At 28.4% G+C, this 20885-nt stretch overlaps 1 protein-coding gene across 2 annotated transcripts in view; it reads right to left on the bottom strand.

Moving 5' to 3' along the window:
• Positions 1 to 20885, bottom strand: part of LOC136978444 (coronin-1C-like) — a 40364-nt gene that overhangs the window by 18861 nt on the left and 618 nt on the right. For both annotated transcript variants that reach the window (XM_067274145.1, XM_067274146.1), the window contains exon 2: positions 4169 to 4366. In XM_067274145.1, the coding sequence (XP_067130246.1) occupies positions 4169 to 4366 (198 nt within the window). The remainder of the gene's footprint in view (positions 1 to 4168; positions 4367 to 20885) is intronic.

The raw sequence follows: 20885 nt of genomic DNA, 5'->3' as shown, positions 1-20885 counted from the left end.
CATTACTGTAGTATCAAATGTAATTTGCTAAATGTCGTATAATTGATGTTATTTTTCCTGATTAATATAGTTCAAATGTACAGTCAATTAACATGTTTTAGCTCAAGTGAAACATTTTAAGTGTTAAGAAAGTCAAACATATTAAATCAGCTTGAGCTGATAAGTGGATGAAATTGGATTCCATTATATAGTTCTTAGTTTCCAAAGCACAGGTTTGTTTTTGTAAGAGGAAAAAATTCTGCTTTGAATATAGCTCAACTGTTTTATGAAAGATGTATATTGAAGCATTACATTACAAAAAGTATCAAGATTTGCACTAAGAGAATGTAAACAAAACTCTCAGGTGGAGCTTGCTTAAAGCAATGAAATGCATATAATTCCTGGGGTGGAACTTAATAAAAGCAACATGACCCAGTTAAATACTCAGATAGCATCTAATTAAGTGCAATACAAATCATTCAAATGATTAAGCATAGCTTTATTGTTGCAAAATGTACAAAGAGTCTCCTGCAGTTTCAAAATTGAATTTTTGACTATAGAAAATATAACAATCAATAGTGACGTGTGTTGGGACAACACAACACAAAATTTAAATATTATGCAATAAGACATTAAGAAAAACAAATTGTTAGCAATACTATTAGTAACAATATCATCAGCAAAAGAAAAAAACTATTAAGATGAGTTTCAGATTTAAAAATAAACTTCACTATTTTCAATTCAATGTAAGAAAATTTTAGAAGTTAAAGTCTGATCATTATTTTATGTTTTAGGCATTATTTTTAGTTATTTTCTTTTTGGGGACTTCTTTGTTTTAAGAATGGAAACTCCGAAGAAACCCCAAAATATACTAAATTCAAAATTAAGACCAGTGAATATTTATTAACATCAGTTACTGATCCTATAATGCTTAAATATGTAAATAGGGGAGTACAGAATTACACTTTTAGGCAGATAAAAGACGACACACACATTCATGGTGCAGCATAGCTCCTAAAAACGACCTTCCTTGAAGTGAATTGTCTGGCATTCTTTTGATAAAGTGATCAACTTGTAAGAGGTGTATTCTTTGCTTTTTATTTTTGATACTGGTGGAGATTTAATTAATTGTTTGTCCCAAAATGGGAAAAAATTTCTTTCGATGATCAATTTTTTTTGTTTGTACATAACTGATCTCGACTTTTTTGAATATTTGAAATATACACTGTGATACCTCGGTTTTCGTCGACAATCCATCCGAAACCGATCGGCAAAATCCTAGGCAATTGTTTCCATATGAATCAATGTAAATCCGATTAATTTATTCTAGACACTCAAAAATATATACCAAAAACACATTTTATAGAGAATTAATACAGCATTAAATACTAAAAGCAATAAAAAATTAACATAAGAGACTAATTAGCATAAAGATAAAAGCATTAAGATTAAAGATAAGAAGATAAGATAATTAGCATTAAAATGAAAGCAATGAAATTGTTCGGCTAGACATGCAGGGTAATGTCTTGTCTTATAGAAGCTAGTGGAACATGAGCTTCTAACCTATATCACCCTGTGGTAAAGTTAGATGTAGTTATAACGTAATAGTTGTATGCATTTATGATGGTCGTATCGAGAGGAATACTGCTTTCCGGGAAATCTGTTTAAGGATAACTGGCCCCTATTCGGGCGTTACAGACATGGAGAAAACCTGGAAAACTTTACGCGGCCAGCCCGCCCTGGTGAAGAGCAAACCCACAACTGAACTCCCAGTGTTCAGGGAACAAAACCGTTGGCCAATGGTGGCCATAGCAAGATAAAGTTCACACAACGAGAAATAACACCACATTGTGCCGGAAAACACGTGGGTTGCCCTTTGTTTTTGCGAAATTAGCAGCAAAGTCAATTGAACATGCTGACGAAATCTGAGGCAATCGATAAAAACAGACAAATTTTTTGCAAAAAAAAAAAAAAAAATCGACAAAAACCGAAACCGACAATAACCAAAGTCAACGAAAACAGAGATATTACTGTATTTATTAATAATTTCTTGTTTATAGTCATTGTTGTTTATTTATATATATTACTGTTCAATCTAATAAATATTATTGTGAATTTTTGTGTATATAAAAGTTATTTTGAATCATTGTATCTAGCTTCCCTATTAAGTCCAGACCTGGTATTTGATTAGAACCTTAATTTTGTGTAATCCCACTTTTTTTGTGTGGCGTAGTATGTTACAAGACTAGTCTCTAGTAATAGTGACATTTAGTGAATCAGAAATATCCAAAAGATTTAGAACATATTATAATCTAAAGTCTTAGAGGTAACTTTTATAATTTCAATTTAAATACATATTGAAAGAGATAACAATGGCTTCTTTATTGATGATAAGGCAGTCCAAGCAATATCTTATTTGCAGATGACATATTAACAGATCCTAACACCACCACACTGTGTAGGATTAAAGTCTTATTATGCTTTTGTAATAAACGGTATCTAAAATATCATTTGTAATAACTCTCCAAAAAGGGAGTACATTTTCTAGTGTTTGGTCATCTTTTACATTAATTAATCAATACATATTAACAGTATTTCCAGAAATAAAAGACTTAAGAGTTAATTGTCAGGCTCGCTTTTTCCAGAAGCACAATAAAGATGCTCCACCAATTTAATGTTTAAAGAAATAAGAGTCTAGGAGTTATTCAAAGTTATTTCATACAAAAATTATTTTCCTTAGAACATTATGTACTGTACCAGGGAATGCATTAAGATTAGAACTAAACAGATTCCTATATTTTTATGAAAAGAGCAATTAAATTCTTGTTAACAATAGCAGATAATAATCCAATATTGCTAGTTGTTAAAAATGCTATTTCAGAAAGCACAGAAGCTAAAGAATAATAATTCAATATATAAGTTACCTAATGTTTTAAACAAATTTGGTTTCTCCATTGGTCCGTTTTTAAAAGAAACAAGTTAAGAGAAGTTCTATTGTTCCAATTAACTTTTGTGTTTGAAACATCATTAGTAAGAGATACTGGCAAAATAAGATATTCAAAGCATCACTATTGGTATAAAATAATTTTAAATTATCCTAAAATAAATACACTGTTTATTAATTAACTTTATAATGTAAAAAAAATTTCTATTAAGCTAAGATTAAAAAAAAAAAAAAAAACCATCAGCGATAATTGTTAATGCAAATATATGCATTTTCTGAAGATGATATTTGTCAGAGAAGACGTATAAAACTCATTGTTTTAGTGCAAGGGCGATTGTAAATTACAACAAACCTACAATTTAGTTAAATTGGAAACCATTACAGAAGAAGAAATTAATTTTATAAAGATATTTATAATGAAACTAATTTGTTTACGTAAGTTTGTACTGGAATTTGCTAAAACTTAAACAATTAGCATAGTTGTGAAAGTTATTCAAATAAAAAAAAATCCAGCGAGTTGAGTAACTTTCCCAGCTGTTTTTTTTTTCAAATAAAAGCTCATAACACATTATTAAGTAAAATAAACAAAACTGTGTGTTACTATCTGTTAAAAAGATTTTTATAACAAAAATCTCATAACTTTTTAATTATTACACAGTGGCAAAAAGAATTTTGAGGGTGGGAGAAAAAAAATCTTCATTAAGTGCTATCCCTCTTGAGATATGATATATGACACCTCTTTCTCCTCATCTTCTCAACCTTTAACCACCAAATTTATCATCATCAAAGCTCCTCATATACAAGCAATCATGCCAAATTTTGTTTCTTAATCTTTAACCCCATCCTGAGATCAAGCAAAATACATGCCAACACACACAACTTTTTTTGCTGCGTTTTTACCTTTTGGATTCAGGTCTCAAATCGTAAACTTTTGCAAAAAAAAAATTACAAATTACAAAGTTGTAAGATATTGCAGAATACATAATTGTTGTTTTTTTTTGTTTTTCTTCTATTTTCTACAAGTCATGAGAGATGATCTTTCTAATAAAATAAAGGTTAATTGAATGATTGTCAATACAAATTTTAAGGCAGTCTACAAATTTTTATTACTGCAGAAATAACTGTTTTATATGAAATAACTTTATAACTTGCTCTAAATTTTTCAATAGAAATTTAATGTGCATTAACATTTTATGCAATTTTAATCAAGTGAATTTTATGTAATGCGAGTTTCTAAACACTTACTTTCTGCAACGGAAGCACTAGAAATGCACCTCCGCCCGCCGCTTCTATGACAATTGCGAGGAACTTTGGATTTACCGCGCAGAAATTCGAATCCCAGGAACTCTTCGTAATTCTAATGTTGTCGTAGCAGTGCTCACGTTTCAGGGGTTGACCGAACACGTGTCGAAATTTACTGTTTCGTACGATGCGAAAAGACATCTGAAAGAAAGTATTTTGTATTTAAAATTATCATTGAAACGTTAATTTAAATAGACATGTTATGCATACGATAAGAGAATTATAAATTTGATAACTTAAAACTTCACTAATATTCCAAATACCTAATCATTGCTTCTTATATATTTAGCAATACAAACGTACGACATAATAAACAAAAATAAAGTAATTTAAAATATGACATGCAACAAAATCGCAATGTCAACAGAAATATATGAAATTCTTACTTCAAACTGCAGTAAACAATATAAAACCCATTTGTGAATATTTGGAAAATATTCTATAAGAAACCAGTAAGAATATATTAAAATAAAATAATGTACTAATAAAAAAAAAATAGACTTCACTAAATAAATATGAAGTTAAAAGTAAGGAGTTGATAAATATATCTAATGAAACATCACACAGGGCAATTCATTAGGGACTAAACATTCATGTAAAATATCTAAAAAATGAAAATACTAGCTTGAAGTATAGTCAAATTAATTACTTCTTGACAATGCAATCGACCAACGTTATTAAAATGTGACCTTGCAATCATGAGGTATAAACTAAGTGTTCGGTCCCAAGTGTATTAGAAGCATCTAAACTTTTAGAAAAATCACTATAATACCTATCTGCGAGTGAGTAAAATAAATGACTTAGCAGTTTATTTGGAAGATAACTTCAAAGTAATGTTCTTATTAGAAAGCAACAAAATAAGCAACGGCAGCAAAGCTTCAAATAATTTATACCTGACCCCCTAAAATGTAAATCTGTACATTTAATATAAATGAATAATTCAATAAATAATTAGTGTGATCAGAGTAGTGGATGTTTCTCAAGTAATGAAATGTTTGACTTTCAAATCAAAAGCCATCGAGAAATAAGATTAGCAGCAGCAATTCATTTTAAAGTTTAAGAATCTACCCTTAAAAACATCTATTTTCATCTAAATTTCTTATAACTTCAAACTTTCTTTTTTTGGGTTGTAACTTTCACGGCCCATTAAAACTACCATGGACTGGTGGTCGAGAAGGACGTACGCAGTCATTACAAGTACGAAAAGTTAATATCCGAACTCGAGAATCATTATCTTACAAAAAACCCTCGAGCATAGAGCAAACGTGCTGACAGTTCAAAATTAAAACTTAACTTCTCTAGCCACAATTAATTTATTAAAACGAATTTTTGTAATTTAAAATTATATTTAAAAAATGTTTTTCATGCTTACTATCTTAAATTTCACATACATAAATTAAATCAAGAATACTCCAAATATAATTTTCCTTTAAATAATATATACATATATTCTACACATTACATAATTTATATACATAACTTTCTGCTATTATATTTTTAATTAATTATTTAAATTATTGTATTAACATTTACACGAAATACTTTATTTTAACATAAAAATCAAATGCCAAAACCTATCCCGAAAGGTACAATTTAACACAGTATACCATAGATAACGATATAAATAAGCGTAAAAATAGAATGTAGTATCATTGAAGTGGGTCGCCAATCTTTTTATATCACGAAAATATGTAAGGAAAGGTCGTTGGCCTTCTTATTACTATAAATATTAAAGTCTATTATGTTATTTGAAATGTAATATCGTAAGTAGTACTTCTCTAGTGGGTAACTTTCAAAAGAACAAGTGAGCCGAATTTCTAAAAAGTTAAGAATTAAAACAAGTAAAATTTATTGTATTATCAAATTTGCATATTTTAAAAAGCTGATTTTGCAATCCAATTTGTTTTTTTTTATACAGATGAAAATTAAGAAATGGTGAAATTTAGACCAAACCATTCAACTTATCTTTAACATATAGCAACAGCATCGACATTTTTATTAACAACAAAAAAAATCTTTCGAGTTTGTTATACAATTTAACATGCATTTTCAAGATTACTTATTACTACTTACGTACAACTTACTACTTTTTAATTGAGTTCATTTTGTTCTTCAATTTTAGGCTCTTAATTTGTATTAGAAGAATAACGTGCAGTTTCTATTAGCATCGCTCGGGTTCCTCTTTAGGCAGGACGCCGTGAAAAAAATTTGATGGAAATACCAAAATTTCCCAGCCTCGAGTTTGTTAAATCTGCTTCGCTCGAGTTTTAATGTAAAAATTTACAATTAAAAAGATTAACTCGTGATTTTGCATTCGTAAAACCTATTTTTTAAATCGTTTTCTCCCTCCTCCTTACTCAAATGGTAAATAATTTTTCTTAATTCTCTAAATTAATGGGTTAGATATAAAGACTTCTATAATGACAAACATACATATCACACATTAAAGCTGAAGTTTTGTTTTTTGTAAAAGAGTAAATTATTACACGGAAGATCCTACACAAATTTTTTTAAAAATTCTAGTTTGAATTGATCTATTAAGTTTATAATTTAAACTTTAATAATCTTAAAATAGGTACGAAAAAATCTGACAATATTTGCTCTAATTTATGAAAGAATTCTCACAAATTATCTATTATGGCTTATATTTAAGCTGACAAAAAAGAACAAACAGAAAACAAAAATTATCTTTAAGGTTAAATCATTTAAATAGAATACAATAAAAATATAATACATGTACTAAAATGAAGAGCAATAAGCTATAATTTATCATCATTAAATATATAATCTCTATAAACATATTTAAATAAATAAACGTCATTCTACTTTTTGTTATTAAGAACCAAAGAAGTCAAGGATAATATATATGTAAATCCTTTCTAGATACATCTGCAGCACCATTTATACAAATATTTAGAGAATATAGATCAACCACATTAGAAAATGTAAATATTTATCGAGATAAAGAATTACTAAAAACTCTTTATTTTAATTTCATCTTAAAAACACATGGGAGAAAAAAAATCATCCTTTATCAATTCTAATGCACTTTTATTAGTGTGATTAATTATATGAAAAAATTTGGGGTGCGTACATTATTGGAAAAATATTGACTTCGAGTGCATTTTGTCACAAATTTTTCGTTTTAAATTAAATGAAAATATACACAATTAGGCCATTATTATTGCGTAATAGATTATTTAGCAATTACCGTATTTTACGGACTATAAGACGCTACGGACTATGAGACGCACCCAAATTTTGGAGGCAATTTTTCGAAGAAAAAAGTGCGTCTTATAGTCCGTAAAATACGGTAATTTTTAATAGCAATTTAATATATTTATAAAAGAAAGGTTACCCAATACAATATTTGTATAAAAACTACAAAAATCAAAGCATAAAATATACAAAAGACAATGAAAAGAAACAAATTTCAAAATTAACACAGGTAACATTGTTAAAGTTAAATAAATCAAAGCATTGATAAAAAAAACAGCAGACTGAGGTACTTAATTTTCAGTATTTAAGCATTACTGAATTATCAAATAAACATTACCAAGTAGGAAAACCAATGTTTAACAAATTATTTTATCATACAATCGACACAAAATTCATCGTAGGTGTAATTATTAAAAACTACAGATGTCATTTTAAATAACCACACTGTGAAAGAAACCCTTAAATGTAGTGGTATTTCATATTTTCAAACATTTTCGGTCAAATGGAACAAAGGTATTTCTTGTCACGTCAAACGAAAACAGTCGTTCGATCGATGTTTTTATCCCAAAGGAGGTCGATAAAAATGACCGAAAACATTCAAATATTAAAAAATATCACTGCGTTAAGGTTTCTTTTGTGGTGTGGTTATTTAATGCAAGTGTAGCATGCAAAGAAGTCATTTTAAGTAGTTAAATATTACAACTGAAGAAAACATGATAGAGAACTTACAAAAACATTTCAAATATGCTTTCAAGTACACCAAGTATTTAGGGTATCCATGCAAAAGTACAGATAAAATTTTCTCACGACACGAATTATCAGATAGGTAATATTATTTATAGTAATATCAGTATTTCTGAATAAACAGTACTGAACTGAAAACCACTTATTTTTCATATTGACAACAAATCGGTGGTAAATTTTCATAATTTTCACATACAAATGCAACTTGTTATCTCTATAAATATTAACTAATATTAAAAGATCCGAGTATAAAGTAAATATAACAATTTGTATCCGACATAGCCAAATTATTTGTATGACAAAACAAAGAAAATAGTATAAAAAATTAAATTTGTAATAATAAATTTGGATCCTGTGTCATGTATCGAATTGGACAACTGATGATACACTAAATTAGTTATTATTATTAATGACAATAATAACAACACATCAAAAGAACATTTGTTCTATGCAGAAATATTAAATTTTAATAAAACTTGCCAATTCATATCATCTTAGCAAATATTTTAACAGACAAAATGTAAAAGTAATAAATTTAGTAAAAATACATTATCTGTATTATTTTTAATATTTTAAAATCCTCCAAAAATGGATTTTTTTTTTATATATTACATTTGATAAAACATCATTTAATAACGAGGAAAAATATTCAAATTATATTTATGCAATTATTTTTAATTTTTTTATAATGATCTATTATGATATATATAGAATTGTTTACATAAATTATTCTATATTCTTTTTGTAATGCTATATTTAGACCTGGATGATTTGATTGTGTATTGTCTTAGAATACGGCATTCGACTTTAACAAATACAAAAGAAAAAAACGAGCGGCACAAATCAAGATTACTGCCAGTAGGCTAAACTTCTATTTTTTAAAATATAAGTGTAAATATATTCTCTGGAATATTAATTTTTTTTATATAAAACTTCATTCTCACTTGCTGCAATGTTTACTTACTCAACTCACCAGCTGTTATAAGAAAACACTTGTGTTTTGTGCACAAGGTGTCCAATACATAATTGTACGATTTAGTATTTCATATTTAAATTTTTCAATTTAGCAATACAGGTAATAAAAATTTTCAAAATACAGAATAACTCTGTTGACCAAAAATGAAAAATGGGTTACATAACTTCAAGCTATACATTTTCTATTAAAATGAAAACCATTAGCCACCTTCCTAAAATTCTTGCAAGATAAACTATCCTAAAAGAAGCGATTATTTATTATGAGATCATCACAATTCTGGGCTGCGATTTTTTATCATATTTTTAATTTACGTCATTTAATATACATGCTCTCCATTTCAAATTAGTAGTATCTTCCCCTGTACATCATACTTTTTAACAATAGAGTTGTGCCGGTCATCTATTAACCGCTTTCGGGGGAAAACACTTTAATCGAAATAACGACTTCCAGTGCAAACCAGAAGTTCGTATATATAGTCAATCGAGACCTCCTGCACCTAAGGTTTCCATATCTGGTCTTGAATTTGATTTTTCTAACACTGTTGTCAAGATTAAGAAAGGACAGATGGATGATGGTGGGAATTTACAGGTCTACAATTTTTTTCAAATTGCAGCCCAAAAATTTAAGTCTGCCAAAAGCATAAACATGAGAGACAAGAAATTTACAGAGCATATCTTCTGATATAAAACACAGAAAGCTGATTGGTGCTGATAACTAAGTAAATGAAGAAAAATTCCTTTGTACATGCAAAAAAAACCCTGGTGTTTGCTCATAATATACAAAAAGTATTAAATAAAAATTTTTTAAACAAGTTCTGGTAGACCAAATGATCATAACATGGGAAATACTGCACCAAAATCCATTCCTACCTGATAAAAATTAAAATAGAAAATCATGCTTCATAATAATTTTACATTCATAAAATAAATCTTATTTTCAACTGAAATTAATTTTTGCTTTCGTACGAGAATAAAGGACAATTACATAATCTTATAAATTGGAATTGTACTTTAAATTATACTACACAATATGCTTGAAAATTAAATTATATTCACTTAAAGAAAAGAAGAATAAGATGATGATAATAATAATAATAATAAATACAAATAGCCTGATGATCAGAAAAGCATTTATTTATGTATATGAAAATGTAATAACGTTTATAAATGCTTAAGATTAATTTTATCTGCTAAAACAGACATTTAATAGGATTTTTGGATCATTTTGAAAAATCAGAATATAAAAATAGAGTTTCAAATTATCTAATATTTACTCTCTCTTTTTCTTAAGATATGTTTCTATAACGCTTGTAACTAATTTTATCTAGTGAGTTATCGTACGACTTATAATTTGAATACACACTACAAAATTAAAAATTTGAGACCAGTATTCTTCCAAGCCCTAGACTTGGCTAGTCAATCTACTAACTACTTTCTCTAAGCAATCAAATTAAAAATATTACTATTTTTTATAGCTACCATATAGACTAGCATGCTATTGAATGGTATTGTCTAGGTAGTAGTGTGCTGTCATTAATGAAGGATAAGAAAATTTGCAGACTTAGCAACCAGCATTGAGACTGATCACCTAAAATTTTTCTTGGCAAGAATACACACGGTTAATATAAAACATTATTTCATTAGAAACTTAAAGAATTCAGATAAATAACCTTGAATATTTTTATGGAGAAAAAAGAACAACATTCTTTACAGAGTATGCACTAGGCAAAGCCAATAACTGGAATTTCAAATTGTTTTTAAAAATACTTTTATAGCTCTTATTAGTAATCAGTGTTTTTACAAGATTACTGTGTCATCTTTTTCCAAATGAAATTTATTAAGAAAAAATTTAAAGACCCAAAAATCTAAATTAAGAAACTAATTTAAAAATCATAATTTATAAAGTTGACCAAATATAAACCAATTATGTTCTTTCTCTAAACATTAACAGCAATGCACGTTACTAAAATATGCAACATTCATTTGAAGCTCAAAATGGTTACATACGATATTAAGAATACATTTATGGAATTGCTCATAAGCAAGAATACTACAGATTATAATGGTATAAGATAACCATTTGATGTATTAAACAATATTAGCACACCAGAATGGATAAAAACCACTAAACTATAGTAGTTGGTTTCAGATTGAGACCCGATCCATACCAATTATCTGGCAACAATTTCCCAGGTTTTCTTAACATGCTTAACATCTAAATAGGGACCATTTTCCCATAGAATCTTCCTGTGAGGCACTCCTGCTTGGCAGATCACCCATTTATTATGTTGCCTTTTATTATCAATCCAATCAATGCATTAATTATTACATTGGAAATATGAAAATGAAAAACATCCAAAAAAGATTTCATTGAGAATTTAATAATACAAAGTTAAGTCATGAATCATTTACAAAATAAATGAATTAAGCCATAATTTGGTTATCTATTTACATACAAACTTTATTTTAAAAAAACATTTCATATTATCAAGACTAGAAGTTTATATTAAACACACAGACTTTCAAACACACAGATCAGTTAACCCAAAAATTTTTAAAACAGAAAATTATCAGATTTTTTCAAAGATACAAAGGGGTATAAATATAATTTTCTATATAAATTTGGATTAGAGAGACAGTTACATCTCAGAAATGGGGAAAAGGTCTGTTAACTTATTTAATTACTAGGCAAGTACGTTGCTTTTCATTCATTGTCAGCTTCTTTCCGGCCATAACTTTTTTTATTTGTATCTAATATTTTGATAGGATTCAATTTTTTTCTAGAAGTAAAGCAGAAATAACTATTCATTTTAAAAATTAAATAAGTGTTTCTAATCAAATAATTACAAGGAACATTACTAGAACTGTTTTTGCAGGATACTGGCTGAAAGACAAATACGGTACTAATAAAAATCAAAACTTGACAAGTTCCGATAGGAATTCTATTGTATTTTAATTATATTTTTACATCATTCTATTCTGTTGAATAGATGTTTTTTCTATGCTATAGAAAAAAAAATCCTGAATTAGCTAAAAAGCTTTTATTCAAAAGCTTCTAGCTTCCTGAATTATGCAAATCATTTTATTTATATAATGATTTCAAAATTAATACTTTCAAAAATGTCCAAAATATTCACAGAATCTATTAATTTAAACAGTTTGACAAACTTCAATTGGTAGAAAACCAGTACCTACTGACAGCAAGTTAATTAATGGCTAAAAAAAAAAGTCATTTATCTTATATAGAATGTCAAAGGATTTAAAATTTTTCTTTTTGTATTAATGAAAATTCATACAGAAACATCATCTCTTAACTACATGTTTCATAAATAATTCTATCTTCTTTTTAATAAATTCAATAAAATTTGGTATAACATGATAAAAGGATAATTGCCAGTTTTCCTTAAACATACTAGTCTTTCCAACGATCAAAAGATAAGAGGTAAACGATTCTTATAATACTCTGATCAGATGATACATAGATACTGAATTATCGGGTGTTAACTCTATACAGAGTCTGACAGCTCTGGCAGTTTCAAGTCAGGATTTAAAATAGAAAAGGTTGACAATGGTATCTGGACTTGAAGCTAAACAAAAAAAAGGAAAGCAGAAGTGCCAGATTAAGCCTCTAGCAGACCCTAGACAAAATTTAAATTGGGCCCCATTTAAATAAATTGCTACTAAACAAATCTTAAATAACATCACTTAAAATTTTTATTAATAATAGAGAATACAAACACTAATACAATAATAATTGTATAATAATAAACTCTCTGGTATAACAAAAAATATATATAATTATAGTCATTAATTGGCATTTAAAAATTTATCGATAATATCTTCACAATCTAGCCATTCGAGAATATCTTTTTCTATAGCAAGCACTGCTAAAGACCTTAGCCTTTCCTTTCCTACTGAATTTCTTAAATAATTTTTAACTTGTTTTAAAACAGAAAAGTTCTGTACTGAATTACAAAGGCCCTAGATATTTGTCTTGGTTAATCCAGCACTGAGCAGCAGCAATCCCATAGAAAATGGGACTAAATGCTAAAGGAGGAGGTGATAGACAACTGGATAAAGAGAGATTATGTATTATTAAATGGAATTCTAGCAAACATTTTGTTCTTTAAGTATACATAAATTAAATAGATGTTTTAAAAAAGATTTAATGTTAAATTCCACATCTTGAAATATTTTAGTTTCTTTCTTAAAGAATTTTATAATTTACACGACATTCACATAAATTTAACGCATAATACACCAAGATAAAAATTAAAATATACAAAAATTATATTTACAAATAAATAACCCAATTTCTATCCTACTAACTTAAAACAAATTGTAGAAAAAACACAGCATTAAAATATATAAACAAGAAAAAGCCGACGACAAAAAATTTTTTCTTTAATACTTAAAGCTTCGTCCGCAAGTTCGCATAACACAATTTCAACTGTAATTCTAGCTTGTGACACCTACATGTATATAAGATTGCCGCTACAGATATCTTCTTACACTATTCTTCTATTTTGAACATTAAGAAAGATGACTTCACTAATTTCTAAAGATTTAATCCATCTCTCAACATTTTTATTACAATAAGAATACAATTGACAGCACAGAATGTCAGACAGATAAGTGAAATTGCAATCATTTTATACACACTTTGTGAAACGTCCATAGGAATAATGTTACATCCAAGGACATTCCCATCCAATATATAATAATTCTCATAAGCAGAATTTCTCTACTTATTAACTTAAAAAATCAAATGGAAATAAATTTTTACATCAATGCTACATCATAGTATTAGTCCAGAACTTATTATATAACAAGTTTCAGATTTATATTTTGGAAATAACTAAGGCACGATACAGTTATTCTGACGTAGCTTCATTATCCAGTACAACAAGCCTACCTTTTCAATAATTATCAGATGACAATGATGCAATTATGCTAAGTGGAAAACAAGCATTAGAAACAGATCTGAAAGAATACAATCTTATTTTAGTATAATTATACAGAGTATTCCCCTTGAACATCCTTAGTTTTAAACTGTTCTGTAATATCCATTTGTTCAGATATGTGAATAAAATACACGAAAATGTTGGTCACAATACTCAAGTTTCTCGTGCATATGCTTGAAAAGGCTGTCTATGCCCCATGGTGACAATCTAGACCTCCACTGCCACACAGTCTAGATTACTGGGACTCCATTTCTTGGCCCACCCAATCACCTGACATCATCTTGAGTCTCTTTTCTTCATTTGATATGTCAAGATTCTGTCAAAGGTGCCAGACATGAATGTCCTGAACACCAGAATCACAAATGCCACTAACAGCATGACTCCTAAGATGCTGGCTCCAGATATGGGCTAAAATCAAGTACAGATCAGATATGATTTAATGTAGTATCTAACTTTTTCAGATGCATTTTCTATTATCATCATCTGCAGTATATTTTTTTTTCCCAAAATTAATTCCATAAAACTAGGGATGTTCAAGAGGAACATCCTGTATAGATGATAATAAAACAGTTTGATTTGATACACAGATCATCAGATGATGTGTTATTTTTTGGACTGGAATTAAGCTATTTTAATATTATTACAAAATTTGGCCTAGAAATAGTTGAATAATCATTCTATGATAAAAGTAATAAGTAGACTAAGCAATTAAATTTAGAAAATTTCATAATTTAGACTACAATTAAAATCAATTCTAATTAAAATTAGATTAATTATATTAGACTTTTACATGTAGTTAAAAACTTCCGTGATATGATCATTCACACTAACATTGACAAACTTATCTGGTTGTTTGTCAATACGTTAGTGTGAATGATCAATGATTCAGAAGAGAATTTGCTTTGTTTTCTAACTAAAATGAATCATGGTATTTTTAAGAATTTCTGAGAACTGATAGTATAAAAAATGACAAACCAAACAGTATTCTAAAACAACCTTGTGATGCTTAAATTCAACATCACTAGATACATAACACTCTTGGAAACAATCATTTTTATAAATATATTACATTCATTTTTGATAATCAGTAAAGTCTTACTTTATGTAAATTTTGTCTCCTTTGTTCAAAATTTAATTGTATTTGTGAATTACTTTCATGAATACTTATCCATCAATGGAAATTCAGGTTTAATCAAAGTCTCTCTGACAACTATACAGACCCTTATGTAAATACACCCTCTAAATGTTAGAAAATGCATGAGGAAATATTAACTCCAAAAAATACATTGCCATAGACAATTATAACACACCTTTTTATTAATGTAAAAGGTGTGTTATAATTGTCTAATTGTTTGCTGAACACGTTCTGTTAAATTCATCGCCATTCTTGAGAAGAGATTTTTTTCCAATATTCTTCAATAGGTTAATGGACAAAACATCCTTTCTTTCATGGACAATGGAGCTGCTTGTCACACTGCCAAAAAGATCTCAAATTGCCAACACAAGGCATCAGCAAGCTTCTATTGACCAGTCACATGACAAATCCTATCAAACATGTCTGAAATGCAGTGTGTGCCAACATTCCACAGGCCATGATAGTAGAACTCATTGATTCCATGCCCAACTAGATTAAGACTTTGTGATTTTAATATGCGTATGTGGCATTTGTATCACATGGATACTGTAAGTGAAAATAAGGTTGTCTATTTATTTATGGGTGTTTTCTGTAAACAACAGCAAGACACTTCATGTTAACAAATGTGGATTAAGTCTGAGTACCTTGACCTTAATCCTTTTAAACGGTTTAAGCAAGCATTAAACGTACCAAGAAGAGAAGATAATATCAAATCTCTTAACCAACATTTTAACATATATTCGTGACACAATAACAACTTAATGATCAAATAATTTTGGATTAGTTTCATAAATAAAAAAAAAATAGAAAAACAGTGAAGAACTAAAATTAACAATAAAAAAAAAGAACTTAAGACAAAATTCAGACAATTTTCCTAATGATTAGAAGTGTTCTTGCTATTACTATTAACAGCAAGTTTGGAACAACAATTTTTATAATTTTGTAATTGAACATTTTTACAATCTAGATACATTTTTAGTTCTTACACACGTTCCTGGAATGTTGTAAACAAAAATACAAAATATGACATAAATATCATATAAGTTATATAAATATATTTAGTTTATAACAAAATTTCATGCCGTCGTACTCTTTAACAACAGTTTTCTGTTCCCAAATAAATATTCTAATACAATCAATATAATTCAAACAAACGAAAATTCCAATTACTCATTCAAGTACTGTTGTGGCATATAAATTGAAAAATGTGACATATTTAGCCTGTCAGTGGCTGAGTGGATGGTTGGTAGTTGGTTGTGGTTTCACACCTCATCAATGGACTAACCAAATGGAATTTTCTGAATTTTTTCACATGGATATCACTTAAATAAGGGACAATTTACCAAAGAAAATCGTTATGGGAGACATCACCCGTCGGCAGATTGCTCGTGTGTTGCATTGCCGCATCCCATTTCAACCGAAATATTTAAATGGAAGATTGAAACACAAAATAGAAGCTATTATAAATATTCTAGATTGTAAACTAATTGAAAGTACTTATAACCTACTGATGCCAAGTGTGCAACTTACTTTTATATTTAGTTATAAAATTTATATTCATATTTGTTTTGAACAAAACTAATCATTTTATTAAGAAACTAAGAAAATAAGCTTGTAAATTTTAAATATATATTTCAAAAATGATTTGAATTTATAAATTAATATTGATTTAAGTGAAATTCATAAGTCTCACTCCTCATCTAACAAAGAACTTATCCCTTAATGATACAAATTATGCGATATATAAGTTTGTTAGATGAGATGCATCCATCCATCCATAAAATTGGAAGTGATTTATAGTTCAAAATTGTAAAATTAAACTAGCCTTGTGAAATTTAATCATTAAGAATACATTAATCAACCAACATTTTCTCTGAATGATACTGTTTCCGCACTTAAGAGTATAAAAAGAATTCTAAATTAACTTTTATTGTTTCATTATTTCTCTAGTGTAGTTATACAAACATAAATTATTCATAAGTTATTATCTGTATACAGGGAATAATTTTTACACATGTCCTGTCTAAGATAGGTAAAAACACAGCCAAACAGGCCAAAGTAGTGCCTGTCATCTGTTCAGACATCATAATGCAAAAAAAAAAAAACAGAACTGTTTTGTTTGCATTATGACAACTGAATGAACAGAACAATATAAAATGAACATGTGTGCTTAATTTTCCATCTTGGCTCGTGTTCATGACGTCCAAACAATAACAGATTTCTATTCTCCTCGTCTCTAGTTACTTAATATTTGGACTGAAGCTACTGAAGTGGAGCAGGTCTCAGTAAAGAATTTACTCAGATTTTTCTTTGAAAAACTGCATATAACATTGCATCATGATTTAAAATCTTACAGGAATCAAAAAACTTTCATTTACTAAGAAATGTTTTCATCCCTAATCTTCAGTTTCTGTTACAACTTTTATACAAACCTCCAAGTTCTTACATACATTTGAACATGGATGTTCAATTATATAACTCTTTATAGCTATAACATTGATACTTATAAAAAAAAAATTATTACATAACAAATTACTGTTTAAAAAGTTAAACTGACATTTGAAAAGATTCTAAATTAGAAATTTAATATCTTTTCAAACATCAGTTTAACTAATCATTCTTAAGAGGGAAGAAAAAAAAAGTTAAATGATATCTATCTTCAGAGTTAACAATCCAATTTATAAACTTCTCTGGAAAATAATAATAATTTATGGTAAACACATCAAATATATATGCAAATAAGCCCAATTCATCTCAAAATCTGCAGATTAAATCTATGACGTCATGATTATATGGACCAGTGAGGTCCACATAATCACGCACAGGCACGGCAAGTAAAATATGGAAGATGTTTTATCTTAAATTACCTTAGACAGATCATGTGTCATTTTAAGCATAGGAACGAACAATTGTAGACAGAATACTAAAAGATAATTATATTAATTTGATTCAGATTTTACACAATAAATTCTTAGTAAAATATGTCACGCACATATTTTACAACTAATAAACTAAATGTATGAAAGAATTTAAAGCTGCATCTGAAGCTGTCATTTTCAAACTTATCATTCCCGATTATATATATCATATGGGAAATTAAGAAGAAATTATATAAAGCTGAACTTTATCTTATTTACTAAACCATGCAATATACAGATGACATTTAAGAATAAAAATTCTGTTAAAATACTACTCACTTCCTATGTGTTTTATTGCAAATATTTTTTTTTTCATTTCAGTTAAGCAAGTAGTGCAATAAAATACAATATAAAGATATCAAATTTATAGTCAAGAGAAGAAAATCAGGTATGTTGTAATTCAATCTCATATGTTTCTGTACCATTACTTTTAAAGAATGTGTCCTCATTAAACTTTAAATACAATTTAAAAAGTGCGCATTGTTATAGAATTTATTGTGTATGGACATTCCAAAAGGAAAATACAAGCTGTAGTACCAAATCTAACAACTATTAAGTATAAACATGGATAGTATTGAGTGATAAATTTACTACTCTCCAAGTTAATTCACACACTAACTACTTCATGCAGAAATATTTTGCTCTATAATAAAGTTTCCTGTTATATAATTCATACTAAATGAAAAACAACACTAAATGATATATATCCCTTGACTGACATTTAATATGTACCTATTTAATCACAAGTTTGTATCAAATTAACACGCTGCATCTGAATTTTTCATCTCTAAAAAACAATGCTGAATTAATTGACGTATATATTTTTTGTAATTAATTTTTCTAATTTCATTAAAATAGGTAAAGTTAGTTTAGTCTAATAATACTACAGAAACAGCAGTAATTTACGTAACTGCTGTTTCTATTTATTAACATTCCTTAATAAATTCAGAATTCTATTAACCCTTCACACTTTAGTTTAATATTTTTATAAAGATTGAATCTTGTAATAATTAAAAAGTACTGCTTGCCTTAAATGTTAACCAATTAAGATTTCAGGAAATTTTAATCGTCGAGAAAGGAAATAAATGAAAGAAAGTTAGATTAAGGAACGAGAGAAAGTTAAATTATTAAGAGAAAACTTGAAATCGAAGTTTAAACGGATACAAATATTGACGTTTGAACTCCTTCCGTTCTAATATTTGCTTCTCTCGAGTAACTTCTGCAAGAACTACTCTTAGGAATATTGATTTAATTTGAGGCTCACTTATTAAAAAATTAAATTTATAATATTTTAAGAAAACCTTAAATTTACTACTTAATTATTTTTATAATATTAAGTTTCCATTTGACTGTATTCTTCAACAACTTTTCATATAAAAACTATATCTTCTTTTAAGAAAGCACGACGAAAAATTATAACCACAATTTTCCTATTCTACTAAAGGACTTTTCTCTAGCAAATTAAAAAATAAATACACATTCACTCTAAATACTATCATAAAATGATTAACTTTATCAATGTAAAATACCAATAAAAGCATTTCGCATAAATAATATTCAATAAATCACATTAACAATCTCTTATCAGTAGTGCTTTTAACATTTTATATAAGTTTTATGTGTATTTTTTATATATCAAAATCTTCCCATTACCATATTGATTTAAAGCAAACCACATAAGTAATTTGAATGGAAAACTAGACTTTAAGCATGTTTTACAGTATTATAGTTATATTGGCCGGGTGCCGTAAATTATTTAATAAAAACCATTAGCCCACCACGTTAAATAGCAGAAATTTAAATAAAAATATAAATACTGTTTCCCAAACTAGACTTTGCTTAAGGACTTAGAAAAGTAATATCATGCTCCAACTGAACATCGTACTAGATCGGAGACGGGAAATCTTTCTTAATCGAAGGCCACGTCCTATTTCCAAAGGACCGGGTAAGGCGACACCATATACCGCAGATTGCATAAGTGTACGGTACATATTTAGTATACGGATACCATAATATACATAAACCGTACTCGGATGCCATTTCGAAAAACAGAGCAGAAAACACATTTTCTCGGGTTATACGTTTAATTTCGCCACCACAAATTTTATTTTACATTTTATCGGACGACGGTATAAACCACAAAAAGTCGCGGGTTCCCCGACCCCACAGTAGACACCACGTAACCGAAAACCGACAAACAAGACAAGTTTGTACTTTTAACGTTACGAGTTTAGTTCTCTTCTAATCTCGTCCTCCAAAAGAAACGTTACTTTTTACATTTTAAAATCATATTTGTTTCTCTTTCGACGCAAGCAAAATACGGTTCGGATCCAAGCAACGTATAAAGTACGTCCGCACTTTAAACCGGCGGCCCGCGGACTACGCACGGCCCACTAAGGTGCCGAAATCGGCCCGCGGGTCCGAAAATACGCGTTTCTAACATTTCGAGGGGATTAAAACAGAAAAAATCTAAACTTCCGTTTACGGAAGTGGCCAAGGTCCAACAACACGAGGGCTTTCGTCTGATACTCTCTCTCGGGTTTACCTAATAACGCGTATTTACCGCATTAGAGTCCGTCGCTCGAGACGACCGAAAACACGAATACAATTGATAATTAACGATAAAGGAGCAAAAAAGCGTCCTTTATTACATACTAACAACTCCACATTTGATCAATCCTACCACATTTTAATTAGCATTATAA

The sequence above is a fragment of the Centruroides vittatus genome, unplaced genomic scaffold (genome assembly GCF_030686945.1).
Source record: "Centruroides vittatus isolate TY-2023 unplaced genomic scaffold, ASM3068694v2 contig_538, whole genome shotgun sequence".
NCBI lineage: Eukaryota > Metazoa > Arthropoda > Arachnida > Scorpiones > Buthidae > Centruroides > Centruroides vittatus.
This window is presented reverse-complemented; position numbering and strand designations above follow the sequence as displayed.